Source organism: Alligator mississippiensis, chromosome 4, assembly GCF_030867095.1.
Source record: "Alligator mississippiensis isolate rAllMis1 chromosome 4, rAllMis1, whole genome shotgun sequence".
Lineage (NCBI taxonomy): Eukaryota > Metazoa > Chordata > Crocodylia > Alligatoridae > Alligator > Alligator mississippiensis.
This window is the reverse complement of record NC_081827.1, coordinates 92570956-92588787: the sequence shown is the minus strand read 5'-3', so window position 1 is coordinate 92588787 and position 17832 is coordinate 92570956. Positions and strand designations below refer to the sequence as shown.

Below are 17832 nucleotides of genomic sequence, written 5' to 3'. Positions count from 1 at the left end.
TCAGCAGCCGGTGGAGGGGCCATGGGAAAGCAGTGTGTGGTAGGTGGTGTTAGTGGCTGCTGCATACAAGCCCCCACCCCAGCTCTGCCTCCAGCTGCCACCATGAGAAGGGGTACACTTCTTTAAAAAGTTTGAAAACCCCTGCATTAGGAAATATGAACTTATGCTAAGAGCTGTAATTATTAGTTTGACATACACAGGCAATTGAGGGGAAAATGAAGCAGATGACTGTATAGAAAACAAACTTTCACAAAATGAAAATGGTCAACTTTTTGGAATCTGCAGCTCATTTAAAATCACACATTTACATTATGTGCCAAAGACTGCATTCCCAAATGCAGGTTCATGTTACTTACTGTACATTTCCTATTCTGCACTGGATGCTGACAAAGTTGGGAGGATTAGTCCAGACAGCAAAAGACTACGAGAATAATGCTATATATGTAGCATTGATAGGACAAGCTTGGATGGCTTTAAGTTTCCTGTAAAGTGTGAAGGCACAAAGGGATCTATCTTATTGCCACTGTCACCAAGAGCAGGTTTCCCACCAACTGTAATAGGTGCAAGGCCTGAAAGAGGAAAATTTCACAGAACAGCATGAATAAGATTTCCCCTCAAGCAAAACAGGACATACAAGTACTTTGCAATAATATAAAAAGGCCTGAATTCTGTGAGATACACTATTTTTTTTTTAAAACAGGGCACTGATAGTGAAACTTTTTCTCACCCAGAAAGTCAAGACTGATCTTCCCTGGTTTTCCTGGATAGCTTCTCAGGAATGTCAGAGGTGTATATTGAATACTAACTAGATGCTAGTCAGGTATTGGAGTGAAATAGATCTTAACAAAACAAACAACAAGCAGGACATTAAACACAAAGCCCCTTCCCCAGCCACTCCCATCTTTGCCCCTTGGTGTGGATTTCACTCTGGTGCCAGCAAAGAGAGTCCTCGAGGAGGCACAGGACTTGAGTTCCTATGGTAAAAACCAAGAAAGTCAAATTAACTTTTTACACATTCTTTATTCCCAAGAAGGAAACCAAGCAAAAGAGGTGCAAACCCATCCCTCTCTTGGCAGCTCTCCTTCTTTATTTGTCAAAGGTCAGTGCTGCTTATTTTGAGTGGGGTTTCCCTTAAGTAAGTGGTGCTCAACCTTTTTTTTTAGCCCCCAGGCTTTCCCTCCGTAGACTGGAGGCAACTCTTGGCAAATGCCAGCTCGTAGTTTTCAACTTTTTGTAAAGTTTTTACTTGTTGTAACTCCTAGCTGCAAAGCACACAGAAAGGCCCCAGCAGGTCCGCACGAACCCGCACACCGCGAGTGCCCGACGCCGCAGGCGAGGCGCAATACGGCCGCCAGGGTCCGCTAGAGCGCCACACAGCCGCAGCGCACACGCCCTGGAGCCAGCGAAGCCCCGCAATTGTGCAGGGACAACCCCGGTTTCCCACCATGCAGCGCGCGCGAAGCTTCGGCTCTATGGTAACTGCAGGGGAGCACAGACCGGAAGTGGCAGGAGGGGGCGGAGCCGGGGATGACATGGCGACGCTGGTGCTGGACAACGGCGCCTACAATGCCAAGATCGGTTACAGCCACGACCGCGTGAGGTAAGCGCCCCGGGACACCGCTCGCAGGAGGCCGCGCGCCGGCGTGGTGCTTGCGGGCCCAGGCTGAGCAGCACCTCCTGCAGGGCTCCCCGCGCTCGGGTGCCCGGCTGTGGAGGGGGCAGCCAGAGTCACGTTTAGCCTGGCCCCGGAGGGAGGGGGGCGCTGGTCCATGCAGAGCGAGCAGTCTAGAGCCTGGTGGTGCCGCAGCAAGGGGGGGAGTGGAGGATTTCTGCAGCACCTGTTGGTGGAAACATCAGGGAGGCCAAACGCTGCTAGGGTTTATTTTCAAGGGAGAAGTGCATCAGGCCGGCCGCTGCAACGCCTGGCTAAACTGTTTCTTCTCCGATGCCTGAAGAAAGGTGCTTGTACCTGAAAGCTTGCAGTTAAAGGAATTTTTCTGTGAAAATCTAGGTGGTCTAATAAAAGATATTGCCAATCACGAGTTCTGATTCCTTTTGCCTTTAGACCAACGCAGCTACAACTTGGATACTGGCCAAACATTCTGCATTTATTTATATTTGTGCTGTTTCAGTGTGATTCCCAACTGTCAGTTCCGGTCGAAGACGGCCCGCCTGAAGACCTTCACCGCCAATCAGTTGGATGAAATTAAAGATCCCTCTGGGCTTTTTTACATCCTCCCTTTTCAGAAGGTCATGTGAAATCAGTTGTGTAGTTTCACCAGTATAGTCTGTTGCAGGTCTATGCTGCTTTAAGAAATAAATTGTTTGGCCTTGTGGTATGGAGTGTTTGGGGGTTTTGGGGGGTGGGGTTTGAGCAATGTAAACACTGTTAAAAATAAGAATCAAGTATAGCAATGTGAAGTTTCAGTATAAAGCATGAAGTGTAGCTTCCATAACCCTCTACCAAATGTTATTTATGTAGGAAGCATGATTTGCAGTATGGTACCTGCTATTATCCATTGATTTCTGGGGAATACCATAGCGATACTATTAGTTATCTTTGGGCGGGGTTCTCCTTCCTGTTGTACATGCTTAACATTTTAAATAGAGTTGGAAGGATTTCAATAATCTTAATGAAGAATCTCTCATTTCTAAGTTTCATCAGGCTACATATGCCTATAAAAAACAGTGTTGGAGGCCTGAACATTTAAAAATGTTGAGTCAGTAAATGTAAGTTGTATATTCTGTATAATGCTGTTGTCTTTTTCTTTTTTCTTCAAACTTATAGGGTTACTTGGTGAACTGGGATGTTCAGAGACAGGTTTGGGATTACCTTTTTGGAAAGGAAATGTATCAGGTAATAGAACTTATAAATAGTTGTGTATTCTAAATGCCAATTCAAAGTAACCTTGAACCAATTGGCAAATTCACATTTTCAGATTGCAATATCTGTTGAACTTTCTTTCAAAATCCATGATGTTTAGAATATTGGAAAAAGTATTTATTCAAGCTTTGTTGTAGTTCCTCAGGTTGTAATTCTGCAAACTGGGGGTGTCTGCTGACTTCAGTGGGAACACTCACCTGGGATAAACATACATGTAAGGGTTTGCAAATTTAGGGCTTTAGTTCATAAAAATCACTTGATTGTCTTCATGAATTTGTTTGCAGAGACTGGTATTATTATTGAGAGCATGGGGAAGTGAAAGACAGTGACTGAAGTAGAAGTAGGGGTGACATTACCTGACAGGCTTGTGAGATCAAGTTGTCTTTTCTATTAATTAATTTCTCATTTTTATAATAAATAATGTAACAATGCCGAATCTAATTCCTCTTGCCTTAGAGAGCATTGAAGCTTCTAGCCTTTATTTTTAAGGTTTCTTGCCGTTACCGCTTGTAAAGCAGTTCTTTGTAAGGTCTAAGGGAGGATAATGAGTCAAAGTTATCTCCTCAAGATATTTTTGTAGATATTTAGGTAAAGTTGGGCTGGTTTTAAACTATTAGGTTCTGTCAGGATACACCGCATTAGGGAAAGTCTGAACCTAACTGGTTTGGATAGTGACCACAGAAGAGAGGAATTGGTGATCTCTGTGGTCTACCTCCTTTAGTGGCCAAACATTGTGGAAACCTGTCTTAGTCTGAGATGAATATCTGAAGAAAATCTGCTGCTGAAATTTTGGCCTTGCTGAAGTCAGAAGGAACTTTGTCATTGGTTTCATGGGGATCAAGATATCACTTAAGGTGACTAGTGAAAACATGCCTCAATGCAAATGTTTGGGTACTGAAGAAAGATTTGTTTTTTAGTTAATAGAATTAATAGGAAGCTTCTTTTTATAAGGTTTTTTTATTCTTTCTGTTTTCTCATTGAAGTGTTGCTTAAGACGCATAAAGAGAGATCTTTTTTTATTAAGGGATACAGCATTAAAATGGGAACACTACGGGGTGCTTTGAGTTCTTAACACACGTGATACTTCAGTGACAACTTTATATATTGTTTGTTTAAAAAAATAGAACGTTCTCACCTCTGAACTGAACTCCATGTAGATGTAGCTGGTGGCAATGATGTTCATTACTGAAGTGTGATCTCACTCGCTCTTTTAAAAATAATATTGAGAATGTGATTCTTAAAATTGCTTTTTTTCCCTCCTTGTAGGTGGACTTTGTAGATACCAATATTATTATTACTGAACCTTATTTTAACTTTGGTTCAATTCAAGAATCTATGAATGAAATCTTATTTGAAGAATATCAGTTCCAAGCGGTTCTTAGGGTAAACGGTAAGTCGATGTTTTGCTTTAATGTGCTCAAACCTAACCTGTGTGTTAAGGAATGGACTTCATTTGTTTTTCTGACTCTTGAGGAGCAAGGCACTTTTCAGTATTCCATTCCAAACCCAGATTAGATTGTATATATGTACCTAATATTTTTCCTACATTTCCTATTTATTTATAGTTCCATAGAAGATTTAGGTATGTAACAACAAAAAATGTGAGGAGCAACAGGGAAATAATCAATGCGACAAACATGCTTTGTTTTAAATCTGTGTTCTCTGTCAAGATTGGGTTAGTTTCTGCTGACAGATATCAGAGATTTCATAGTCACATGTAAACACTGTTTAATGCCTGAGAGCACTACTCTGAAGAACATCCTGTCAATCTGTTCCCATTCTGCATTCACCAGTCTCTGAAAATAAGGAAATGTTAGCCACCTTATAACAGTGTTGAGTGTTTGTCCAAGTGTGCTTTTAGGCTGTCTCTTGGGCATGCCTATTAGCACACGCTCAGAACTGCTCCAATGCATCTGCAGTGCCCAATTTCTGAAATTTATAGGTTTTGGAGCAAGAGTAGGTGGGATGTGCTTCATATTGGCATTCCCAGACCTGGCACAGAGGTTCCATGTACATGCCTTTTTGGATGTGGTAATATATGAGAGGCTCATTCATAACTTGTTCCTAAGTTAGATGCAGTACAACCTACAGAGTACATGAAAATAGTGATAGTATGACTTGTCCAAAGAATAATCAGCAATACAGTACCTGCTCTGAGGGTCCTGAGGGATATCTTATGTTCACAGTTCTCTTCGTTTTGGAAAATATTAGAAAAATTGAAAAGCAAACTGGGCAAATGCCTTAATATAAGATGTTTATATGGAGAAAGGAGCATAACCTTTGTAACACGCTATAAATGATGTATTTGACATTTTGGGCACAGCAAACCTGATCCTGCTTTCAGTAACCAAAACAGGTAGAATTAGGCCCTCTGTTTTCTCTTTGGGAAATACTCTTGCATAATCTATACTAACGAAAATGTTTTAAAAGACACTTCTTCTCAAGGATCACAGTAGTTTATGATACGCTGTTTGATGGTATCTTTTAAAGCCTCTTTTTAATTCACTTGAGTTTTTAAAGTTTATACAGAATACCCAAAGTAAAGTCTATTAGAGGGGTCACCCCAGTTTGGGGGAGAAGGGGTGGCTGCAAGCTGAATGCCCTCTCCCAAAATTCCTGTTTATACCCACAGCTTCTTGTTTAGAGTGGAGTTTCTGAATATAAGAACTGCCATTTACTGGGTCCATAGGTCCATTTTGCCCAGTGTCCTGTGCCACACAGTGGCAGAGAGTGGGTGCTGAAAGGGATAGTGAACAGGGTACAACCAGGGTTTTTTCCACTGTTCCTCTCACTTGCAGCTGCAGCATTTTAGGTCTAGGGAGTTCTGATTCAGAGGCTGTGCCCCTAACTCCCCATACTCAATAACCACTGACATGCCTTTCCTCAAAGAACTTATCCAATCCCTTTTTGAATCTGATTAAATAGTCGGCTTCCACATCTTGTTGCAATGAGTTTCATGCTTTATAGACACTGTGTGAAAAAGAACTTCCTTTTGTTAGTTCTAGACTTACTTTTTCTAGTTTCATTTTGTGACCCCTATTTCTTATATTGTGAAAGATAGTAAATAATAAATCCATATATACCTTTTCTTCACCATTTAGTATTTTGTAAACACTTATGTCCCCCTCAAGCATCTCTTTTCTAAGCTGAATAGGCCTAGCTTCCGTAGTCTCTTCTCATATGGAAGCCCCTCCAGATCATCAATCATTCTTGTTGCCCTTCCCTGTACCTTTTTCTAGTTTTTTCTGTCATCTTTTTGAGGTGTGGGCACAATGTTCAAAGTGTGGATTTATGAAGGGGCATGATACATTGCTTTGTTTAGAATTCCTTTCTTAATAATTCCTAACATTTTGTTTGCCCCTTTGACGGTAGTTGAGCGTTGAGTTGATGTTTTTAGCTGTCTGTCCACAATGACTCCCACAACTTTCCTGTGTGGTTATTAGGGCTGTGCAAAGCTTCAGTTGCTGATTCGATTAGGAGGAGATTCGGCCCGATTCAGCAGCCAAATGTCCAGATCCAAATCAAATCAGGAGACCAATAAAAAGGTCTGAATCGATTCAGAGATTTGGCAATTGGGGCAGTCTTCACTTGCCGCTGCAGGGAGCTGGATCCAGGCTCCATGCTGGTAAGTAGGGGGTGGGGACCATGAGGGGACCCCTGCCATGCCTCCCTGCAGCAGCCGAGTCTCTGAATCAGATTTGGCCAAATTGATTTAGGACAGTGATTTGAATCAGTGTCCCCTGAATTGGCCGAACCTGAAGCAAATACTAGCTGCTTCGCACATGCCTAGTGGTTATAGCTAATGTAGAGCCCATCATAATGTCGGTACAATTTGGGTTATTTTTGCCCATGTGCATCACTTTACATTTACCTATTTTGAATTGCATTTGTCATTTAGTTGCCCATTCGCTGAGTAGTGCCAGATCCTTCCTCACAATCTGCCTTGGTCTTTACCTCTGAATAATTTTGTGTCATCTGCAAATTTGGCTATATTTCTACTCGCCCTCTTTTCCTGACCATTTATGAATATATTAAACAGCACTGGCCCTAACAAACATTCCCCTGGGGACCCCACCCTTTATGTAATTCCATCCTGAAAACTGACCATTGTACTGATTCTTTGTTTTCTATAAGACAATTTTGAATTTATGAATGAGTTCCCTTCCCTGTAATCCTATGACTACCTAACTTAATTAAGAACTTTTGAGGGACCCTTCTTGAAGTCTAGATATACTGTGTCAACTCGATCACCCTGATCCACCTGCATTTTGACACCTTTAAAGAACTCTAGTAGGTTAGTGAGACAAAACCATGTTGATTTTTTTTTTTTCCCCAGCAAGTTATGTTCATCCATGTTCTGAACAATTCGTCTTTACCAGTTTTCCAGGAACAGAAGTTAAACACACTGCCCGGTAGTTCAGTTCCCTGGGTTCTCTTTGGAGCCTTTATAAAATATGGGAGTCACAAGGGCACCCTTCCAGTCCTCTGGTACCAAGGCTGTTTTTAGTGATAGGTTGCATATTACAGTTTGGAGTTCAGCAATTTCCAATTTGAGCTCCTTCAGGAGGAGGACTCTAGGATGAATGCTGTCAGGTCCTGGTGTTGTGCTCCTGTTTAGTTTATCAACTTACTCTGTGCCCTCATGTATTGAAACTTTAGTTAGTTAGTTCCATTGTCTTGTTCCTAGAGAGAAGAGTAGACTTGGTGAGGGAATCTCCCTAACATCTTCCACAGTAAAGACAGATGTAAAGAAGGCAGTTTTGTTTCTTGGCAATGGCCCTGTCATTCTTTAATGCCCCGTTTGTGCCCTTATCCTTTTTGGCAACAACTAAAACCAGTGAAGTTAGAATTAAAGGGAGATAAAATTAATATTCACGTTTTCTGAAGACCTTTAACTAAAAGTTTGGAGCTGACGGAACCATACCTCTTTTCAGTTTGTTTTATTCTGTATTTTCTTCTATTTGTATGAGACATACCCTCCCACAAATTCCCCAAGGCAGTCTCTTAAAACCCCTTAAATCCTTATATAATTTGAAATTTGTCGAGTTGAAATCCAGTCATTTTCTTTTAAGAAAAAGAAGAGAATGGTTTGAATGCTTATAAAAAGATTATTTTTCATGAGAAAATGGCACACAATTTAAGTTGGTGGCTAGTGATTTCTTTCCTATTTCTGGTTCTGTGTACTATTATTTGTATTATTTAAAAAAGTCAAAGGAAAATGCTTTTTGTATTCGGAGTTAAGGATGCTAACAATTCTTTAACTTTTTTCAAGTTTTTTTTTTTTTAAAGATTGGTGAGAGATGACTAAAGATTTGAATACTGCATCTAACTGAAAATGTATTTAAACTTGTCTATGGCATACATCCATTCAAAATTTTCAAAATGTACGCTTCCCTTTGAAACACTTCTTTCTTTCCTCTCTTGCTTGAGTTTGTGTAATAGAATTGCTATTTTGTTCCACAGTGGCAATGGTAGAACTTTGGTTATTAACCATCTCTGTTCCTTACCTGTAGAGCACTTTGGAAATGAAAAGTGTTACAGAAGTGGTCAAAAACCAGTGAATGTTGAAAGAGTCTGGACATACCAGAAAAATCTATCTAGAGTATGTGATGGGTAGTATTTTATATTTTGTATACAAATCTAAATTGTACATTCATATTCTCATGGGGATGGTATTTTTATATTTCAGCTGGGGCTCTAAGTGCACATAGGTATTTCCGGGATAATCCGTCTGAGCTGTGTTGTATCATTGTGGACAGTGGCTACTCCTTTACACACATTGTACCCTACTGCCGAAGTAAAAAGAAGAAAGAGGCAATTATTAGGTAAATGGACGTATTTCTTTAGTGGTGTGTTTTTTGTCTGATGTTTTAAGATTGACCAATATATATATTTTTTTTCTCTTTCTTTTAAGGATTAATGTTGGAGGAAAGCTCTTAACCAATCACCTAAAGGAGATCATCTCTTACAGGTGAGGATGATCTTACTGTAGACAAATGACCCCTTGATTCAAAGCCAGCTAGAAGTCAGATTAGTTTTTATTAATTTACGTGTCTTTTCATGCTGTCTTTAATCCAAATTTTAAATGTCAGTCATAATTTCCAAATAGAATTTTGTTTGTTGAAATATGCTGCAAGTGATACTAAACTGCACCTACCTGTCATACTACATATATAAAATAAAAGACCCTTCATATCCTTCAAGCAATCAGAACTGCTTTTGTAAGTTAATATATGTCTTATGTTAAAACATCAACTTTCTGCAATCTGAAGACGACAGTAACTGAACAGTGAAGAAAATAAGCAATGTTTGGATTAAACAATTTCTAACTGTGTAATTTTTATAGGCAGCTCCATGTTATGGATGAAACGCATGTAATTAATCAAGTGAAAGAAGATGTATGCTATGTGTCTCAGGATTTTTACAAGGACATGGAAATTGCCAAGTATGTATTTTATGTTCTAAACAAGGAATTTGATCCTTCCAAACAGAGATGACCCAAGCAGGGTGTGGGGCCCAGGGCAAAAGCTGGTGGCGGATTCGATTTTGGGGGGGGGGGTGCCAAGCGGCCAGACGCACCAGATTTGGGGGGTTGGGGGCCAGTGCGTAGTAGCCAGCTGGCAGCAGCCTGAGTAAGGCCTCCAAAATTTGGCGTGTATTTTAACTGTTATATTGTTTGTTTTTTCCAGATTGAAAGGAGAGGAAAATACAGTAATGATAGACTATATTTTACCAGACTTCAGCACAATTAAAAAAGGGTTTTGTAAGGTAATTATGATTTAGGGTTTTTAGAATATTTTTAGCAATGTTTGTTTAAAAATTCAGTGCAAGGTGTTGAGGGATGGAATTCTTTTTTGATTATATTGGTAACCTTTTCTGCACTAAGCATTAGTGTCTTAACAATAAAAGTCTTGAGTTTCATATAGTTGTAGGGCATCTTTACACATACACAGTGGTGGGAGGGGGCACTTTAGAGCATTTCTTGGGAGCTGCTGTAATTAAAGCACCCACAGTATCTCATGTATTCAGTGTCCTGCAATTCAAAATGGCAGTGGGGGGCACTTTAACTAAAGCTTGTTTGACAAGCTTTAGTTAAAGCGCCTCCCACTGCCATTTTGAAACCTGGGGCTTAGAGATGTGGATTTTCTGGAAAACTTTGAATTGGAAAATTTTCCAGTGCCCTAAATGGAGCATGATCTGATTTTAGCGTGTGTTTTTTTTTTTTTTACTTGTATTTAGTAAACAAAACTGAATAAGTACCCCTGTGTTAATTTTAGGTCCCAATAGCCACAAGTATTTAAACTGAAATATTTGATTAGGAAAAAAATTAAATACAGCACACTTAATGTGGTTTAAACGTTATGTTCAAACAAAATCAATTTTAGGTGGAAAGAAATTATTTTGATTGGAATACTTGTAAAAATGTAAAGGCAAAACACAATAGTTTGTACTTCCCTTTACGTTGTTTGTTTAAATTTAAGAAAAAAAACGAAGGTACTGAAAACTGTTGGCACACTAATTTTAGCACACCCAAAGAACTGGGCATGATATTCTGTGCTTTGGTTTTGATTTGACCTGCACAGCCAATTAGGTGAATTCATAACTTGATTTTTGGTTTGGATTATTATGAGAGTGTATTTACCCTCCTGTTTACAAAGCAATAAAACATATATGTACCCTCTCCCACACTTCCCAGGGATAATCACCTGAAAAGCATTAATTACAACTTTGAAACTGCTAAGCTTGCCTAACATTGTATTGGCATCCATCCGTTGTTACTAATGAATTTTATGAAACAATGAATTTCTAGAAATGGAAAATTTCCCACGGAAAAATAAAGCACTGAAAAATTTTCCGCTCCACATCTCTGGTAGGGATCCTGAATACATGAAACACTGAGGCTGCTAGAAGCATGTTTAATTAGCATGCTCCAGCAGACTTGATTAATCAAGTATAGGTCCCCCTAGTAACTTGAGTCTGCAAAGTCATTTTGAATATTCTTGGAAAACTCTGAAAAACACTACCTATAACATTACAACTGAATCACTATATTTATATTTCTGTCTCTCTTATTTCACTGAAAAATGCAGAGCATGTCATCTGTTTTTTCTAACTTTGCTGGCTATATTCTGACTTGTTTGCTTTTATACACTAATTTTTTAATGAGTAATCCTGATATTTCTACCCGGAGAGGTATATGAAAAGTAAAATATAAGAATGACAATGGTTGTGTACTTTCCTGTTCATCTTATTCAATCTAAGTTCTTCCTGAAGTTTATTGATTATAGCACCTATGCCTATAAATGTTTACTGCAAATGAATATTTCCAAAGCAAAGGGAAGCAAATGATGCACCGTTCTGATCCTGGTAACTTTCAGCTGCTTTTGCTTCTGACCTAGTGAAGTTCTGGTAATGCTTGGACCTCACATACTGAGTTAAATCAATTAAAGTGTGTTTGCTGCAGTTTTTCTGGGGTGTTGTTTGTGTGGGTTTTGTTTGTTTGTTTTTGTTTCTAAAAGCAATTACTCTTGGTGATCATACCATTGTTGGAATGCTGAGATTGAACTGAATGCTGTTTTCCATTACAGCACCTTGACTTCTATTACTTACACTTTCAGGGCTGAATATTTCCATGCTTGTGCCCCAACCTAAGGAAATTGTTTCCAAGGCTTAATTAATCACAGAATCCTAAAAAAAATTAGGGTTGGAAGGGACCTCAGGAGGTCTAGTCCAACCCCCTGCTCCAAGCATGATTATCCCCAATCATCCCAGCCAAGGCTTTGTCTACCCAACTCTTAAAGACCTCTAACGATGGAGATTCCACAACCTCTCTAGGGAGCCTGTTCCAGTGCTTTACTACCCTCTTAATAAGAAAATTCTTCCTAATATCTACTTCAACTTCCCTTGTTGAAACTTGAGACCATTGTTCCTTGTTCTGTCATCTGCCAGCACTGAGAACAGTCTAGCTCCATCCTCTTTGGAACCTCGCTTCAGGTAGTTGAAGGTTGCTATTAAATACCCCTTCAGTTTTTTCTTCTCCAGGCTTCCTCAGTGTCTCCTAAGTCATGTTCACCAGCTCTCTAACCATTTTTGCCTTAATAATATCTCTTAACTAGCTTTTGAATTTTGAAGATGGTCTAGAAGAAAGATCTTATTTTTTAATCTCAAATCCAGTCTCTAGGCCAGTGATTCTTAACCATGATGCAATGGCAGCCTGGGCTGCCTGTAGATCCTTTCAAAGGTGCCACACTATGTTAGCACTACTAGGTTTATAAACATGATTCACAAGATAAACCCAGAAATTTCAAATAGAAATCCATAGTTGTGGCCTTTTTGCAACAGAAAGATTGCTTTCTTTTTTTTTTTTAGTAGGCAAAAAAGAAGAATGGAAACTTAAGAGCTGGAACTTTCTGAGGGGTGCCTTGAGTCTAAAAAGGTTGAGAGCCACTGCTCAAGGCTACATGAAACTACTTAGTAGCATCATTTAGAGATGCAAGGTAAAATTTCCAGTCAGCTAAATAGCTTGGACTCCTGAGTCTGTCTTAATAAGGTTTAACTAACTAATCAAAAAAGCCAAAAATCCTGTTTTAAAAAGAGAAGACTCAAAAGATTACATGATTAGATACAGCAAATTGTTGTGATCCTATTAACCCTGATGCAGAAGTGGCCCTTGCCATTTCTGCATGGTTTTTCTGTATGTTAATTTTGCTTAGGCAAAACTACAGATGTCAGTGCAAAGGTTGGGATGGAGCTCCTTCAAAAGCATGTTATCAGCATACTTTTCCTGTGGTATTCAGGCTGATCCTACTGTCTAATCCTTACCCCATTAAAAATTCTACGTTTTTAACATAAAAGGGAAACCAGCATTTTGGAGTGTATATCATCTCAGAAGAATTTGTCAGGAAACAAGACCATTGTAGAAGATGCCTACCTTCAAAATTTCTGTAATAGTTGAATATCAATCAATGAGATCAGATAAAAATATTATTCTAGTACAGGGCTTGGCAACTTACGGCCCAAGGAGCCATTGAATCCAGCCTGTGGGGCTGGGGCTTCAGTGATGGGATTTGCCCACACTGTGCCACTATGAAGCTGGGTGGTGGGGAGCTTTCCTATGCCATGCTGAAGCTGGGTAGGTGGCAGCAGCCAGGGCCTAGCACTGGCCTGCTTTAGACCCAAGCTGGGCCATTCTAGCCTGCTGCCAGAAATGGTTTTTGACCACTGTCCTAGCATGTTCAACTACTTTTCTTTTAAGGGAGCGAGTCTTTCATGTTTGTTTTGTTTAATTTTAGCCAAGAGAAGAAATGATTTTAAGTGGAAAATATAAGACTGGAGAACAAATACTTCGTTTAACAAATGAAAGATTTGCTGTACCAGAAATACTCTTTCATCCATCAGATATTGGCATTCAAGAAATGGGAATTCCTGAAGCCATTGTTTATTCAATTCAGAATTTACCTGAAGGTATTTAACACTATTTTCAAATGTGTTCTTGAAATTGGAATATTTTTAGAGGCCTAGGATTATTGATATACAAATCATTACAGAGCTATACATTATGATTGAAATGTAACGTGTTTAATTCTGTGTATTTACCAGTTACACTGCATCACATGCCCTCACACTCCACCTCCCCTACTCCTCCCTGGCTATGTTGTCCCCAGTCCGCATGCCTCCCCGACACTGCATAGGTCCCTCAGCCTCACTTGCCACAATGCAATGGCACTGTCATGCAAGGTCCCTGAGTTCCCAGAAGCCCCGTGGCATGCCGGCCCACTCCACTCCCCAGGACAATAGAAGCAGAAGGAGGGAAGCGGAGCCCAGAGATTCCAGCAGCTGGAGAGTGACTGGGAGCAGCATTGAGACTGGGAGGTTGGGGCCACAGTTTTAATCTCTTGGAGGCCCTGATGCAGCTCAGAGGCTGGCAGTTGGACAGCTGTGGGGTACACTGCTTCATATCACAGCTGCCCCCATGAAGCCAGGAAGCTACATTAGTCATAGAAATAAAGAATAAACTACTCTTTCTTTTAAACTGGGTTGTGAAATTTAGTATTCATGAAATCCACTTCTTTTCCTCCTCACCTCCCTTTGCAAATCCTGAATACCTGATCAAGTAGAGGAACACCATTTATTTTTCTTTTTTAAAAAGGTGTGATTAATCATGCTTATACTACACAGGATAACATTCAAGCAGGGGGGTAGACTAGATGGCCTTGTGAGGTCTTTTCCAGCGCTACTTTCCCATGATTCTGAGTACGGCCATTGCAGATGCACTTTGCCTAGATTTGATTACCCATATAATAACTTACATTTCTAAATGTGACCGCTAGCACTCTTCTAATAATATTTAGAACAGAGTGAACAAGCATTGAAGAAATTGGAGAAAACTTTTTCAACTTTTTTTTTAATTTTCTTTTTAAAGAAATGCAGCCTCACTTCTTCAAGAACATTGTTTTGACTGGGGGAAACCCTCTTATCCCAGGCTTCAGGGATCGAGTATACTCTGAAGTTCGATGCCTGACTCCAACTGATTATGAAGTTTCTGTTGTTCTACCAGAAAAGTAAGTCCTAAACAATATATTAAATGAATTTATTTTCATATCTGGCTCTTCTGACAGAATTGGTATTGTAGAATTCTTTTACTGATTTTTTTTTTTTTTTTTTTTTTTTTTTTTTTTTTTTAAAGATGCTTTAGCTGTGGCACTTTTTTTATATGCTATGATTTAACTTAAGTTAGTATCTCTAAGTAGCCCAAAATTGGACCAGAAGGGTGTTTTTAAATCATTCTAGTCAGTTTTTAGTTAACTTAAAAAGCTTCCATACCACCTGCCTCTCCTGTATGTGACGCAATAAAATGTTTATTTTGTACATTTGCATAACAGTTAATTTCAGCGAAGTATTCATGGTAGTAAATTCCTAACACTGATGAAGTCAAGTGGGTCAGCATACAGTCTAATGCATATGCCATCTCTGAATCTGAAGAAGTTCAATGTATTACAGAGTGTGCCACACCAAGTCACTGGGCATATAGTCACTTTCCAGGTTTGGAGGGTGGCAGCCATATAGAGAAGCATACAGCACTGGTGAAAATAATTTTGTCCAAAATTATTTAAAAAAACTTGAAGGAATTACAAAAGCTCCATTCTACCAGAGGAATGCTACATTGTAGGTTATTAAAAGTATGAAATTTGGACAAATATACTAGGACAGACCTTTACCTTTTTAAAAAGTATTGTGGGGAGATTTATATAGCTGATGCAGGTGGCTCAGTCATCTAAAATTCTTTGTATTTAAAGAGCATTGTTTGGACTGTACATATTCCAGGTTAGTATGTTGCCATTTTTCAGCTATGGCTACTCACTTAAAGAGTATATGCTATGGAATCCTTACCTAGCTTGTGAGGGTGAAAGACTAAGTCAATCCTAGTAGTGGGAGTTAAACCTTGGGTTCAAGTCAGCATTTTAAATCTTATAGTTAAATTGCTGTCTTATACTATCTGACTCAAAGCTTGCATAGTTAGTATTAGCCATATAGTTTTGAATACTAAACTTCCGGGGGGGCGGTGGTGAGATGTTAAAGACTCATTTCCAAGTAAGTATTGAGTAGCTAAATGCTCATTTTATATGCCTGGAAATTTAAAAGGCTTATTTGATCTCTCAAAAACCCCAAAACAAATTGATTGGTATGGCTGTAGAGCAGCAGGGGTATCAACATTTGTTGGGCCCACAAGCCACACAACCCACAAGCTGTAATATTAATTCCTGCAGCTGCCAGAGCAGATGTGGTACTTACTCCCTGGTTCTGGAGCCCGGCTGAAACAGTGGGGATTAATGCTGTAATGATGAGCCCTGCTGACTAGATCTGCCCTGTAATGTGGGTCCTCTGACCTGTGAGAAGCTCTGTAGGCTGGAAGACCCAATTCTATGGGCTGTCTGGACTAGGGGCCATAAGTTTGATACTCCTGCTGTCAAGAAATTAACAGAGCCTTAAGTTGAAGCCTTAGTATTTATAGTAAATGTGTGGCGAGTCTGTTTGTATGTGGATATTTGATTAAATAAAAAAATAGTTCTGTCTGGAGTTTAACAAGTTCTAATTAAAATTTACGTAACTTCATAGTGTTTCACTTCTTTAAATGGCTCTCATTTTCAAAATCACTTGGAAAGCTGCAGTATTAGAGATGAGAAAATGCAAGTGTTGGAATTAAATATCTTCATTAGAAGTTCAGTGTTAACATATTTGGTCACTTTTACCCTCACTACTGTGAGTGATCTACAGTTCTCAAACCTAGTAAAAAAAATCCTTGGGGATACTGCTGGCCAGGCTTTCTTGCATCTTTCTAAATGGACTGGGTAGCCTGTGGGAGAATTATGAGCAGATTGTGACTCTCTCCTGGTTTAACATCTTATTCAGAGTTATGGCTATTTTCTTCTAAAAGGAGACCTGTCATTTTAACGCTTTACTGTTAAAATTCTACACAATTTGAAGGAGTCAAAATTAATTTACTAACCCTTTATGATAAATTGTCTTGTCTTCTTTTCAGCCCTATTACTTACTCTTGGGAAGGTGGAAAGTTGATTTCTGAAAATGACGATTTTGAAGACATGGTAGTAACTCGAGAGGACTATGAAGAACACGGACACAGTATTTGTGAAGAGAAATTTGATATTTAAGTAGCTGATAGATACTCTGCTGTTTCACATTAAGTGGAACTTAATTAAACAATAAAGTAATTTTCTGTAGGTTAGGACAGTGTTTTAACTTTCCTCCCTATAAGACTATACAATTAGTAGTAAAAAACTTGAATGAATTTGAAAAGTTCCACTGTACCAGAGGAATGCTACATTGTAGTTATTAAAAGTATGAATCATCAAAAATAGTTTGAAGATTAAAGCACAGTATTAAAAATGAGCTTTCAGTCTAAACTTTTTCAACTGAGTGCTACTGATTCCAAAACTTTTGTATATATAGAAGACTATTCATCTTGACTTCTAAGATGGGGCCTATTTTCATATTTTCTGGAAAAAAATTAAATTTTACATTTAAAAAGCTTGTTTTTTGTCTTTTGTAAATGCCTAGAAGTACTTAAAACTTGTATACTGCTCTGATGACATTACAACTACACTATTTTTTTGGAATATTAAGTTAACCAGTTGTACATTTTCTATAAATGCCTGATCTAATTTAGGAGAAGTTATTCTTTTTGTCAATGTTTTAATACTTTTCCTCCCTCCATTTCTTTTTTGGCTATTGATCTGTTATTAATTATGGGATAGTTTTCTTATTACAGTAGATAAAGCATTTCATGTACCTCTCGTATTCACCTGCTTTTAAGGTAAACGCAGAAGCATGGGTTAAATGACAGTGATCAGTTATTTATAGGGACCTACTGAAAATGCTATTGTGCAATTTTTGCAGAAACTGCAAATTTGGGCTGGCTTTATGAAAAAGTGTAGGCTCTGTGCTTCTGGTGGGCTCACTGGAGGTAACCCCTCCCCCCCCCCAAAAAAAAACCCAAAACCCCAAAAACAAACAAACAAAAAACAAACTTACCAGCAAGCAGAGAAGCCAAGCCCTGCAGTCTGGGGGGAGGGGGAGCATGGCTGTTCACAGCAGGAGGTCTAGGGGCAGGTTGTGAGTACATCCGGCTGCAAGGGGCAACAGTACAAGGTCCTGACAGTTGGGCTGGGGTAGCACCAGCATGAAGTGGGATGTGGGGCAGTAGCAGCCTGTCTTCGGCCAGCCCAAGGTGAGCAGCTGGCGGGACTTGCTGCATCTCTTCCACATTGCAGCGGGGGTGGACAAAGCACTGGTACTCCAGTTCCTGCCTTGCTTCCAGCTGGCAGCATCCAGGGGTACAGCAGCAGGTAGAGAACAGGGCAGTGCAAGAGGAGCTGTCCCTGACACCAGAGCCCCTGACTTGTGCTGAGTGTGATGGCCAGCTCTGGCAC

The 17832-nt window shown here is 39.5% G+C and overlaps 1 protein-coding gene across 1 annotated transcript; it reads left to right on the top strand.

The window, feature by feature from the left end:
- Window positions 1–1492: 1492 nt before the first annotated feature.
- Window positions 1493–16930, top strand: ACTR6 (actin related protein 6). The gene is made up of 11 exons (XM_006273960.4): window positions 1493–1600; window positions 2133–2250; window positions 2789–2857; window positions 4151–4274; window positions 8574–8709; window positions 8799–8855; window positions 9231–9329; window positions 9574–9652; window positions 13177–13348; window positions 14307–14445; window positions 16425–16930. Exons 1-11 carry the CDS (start codon window positions 1533–1535, stop codon window positions 16552–16554), a joined length of 1191 nt encoding a protein of 396 aa, XP_006274022.2. The 5' UTR covers window positions 1493–1532; the 3' UTR covers window positions 16555–16930.
- The last annotated feature ends 902 nt before the right edge of the window (window positions 16931–17832 follow it).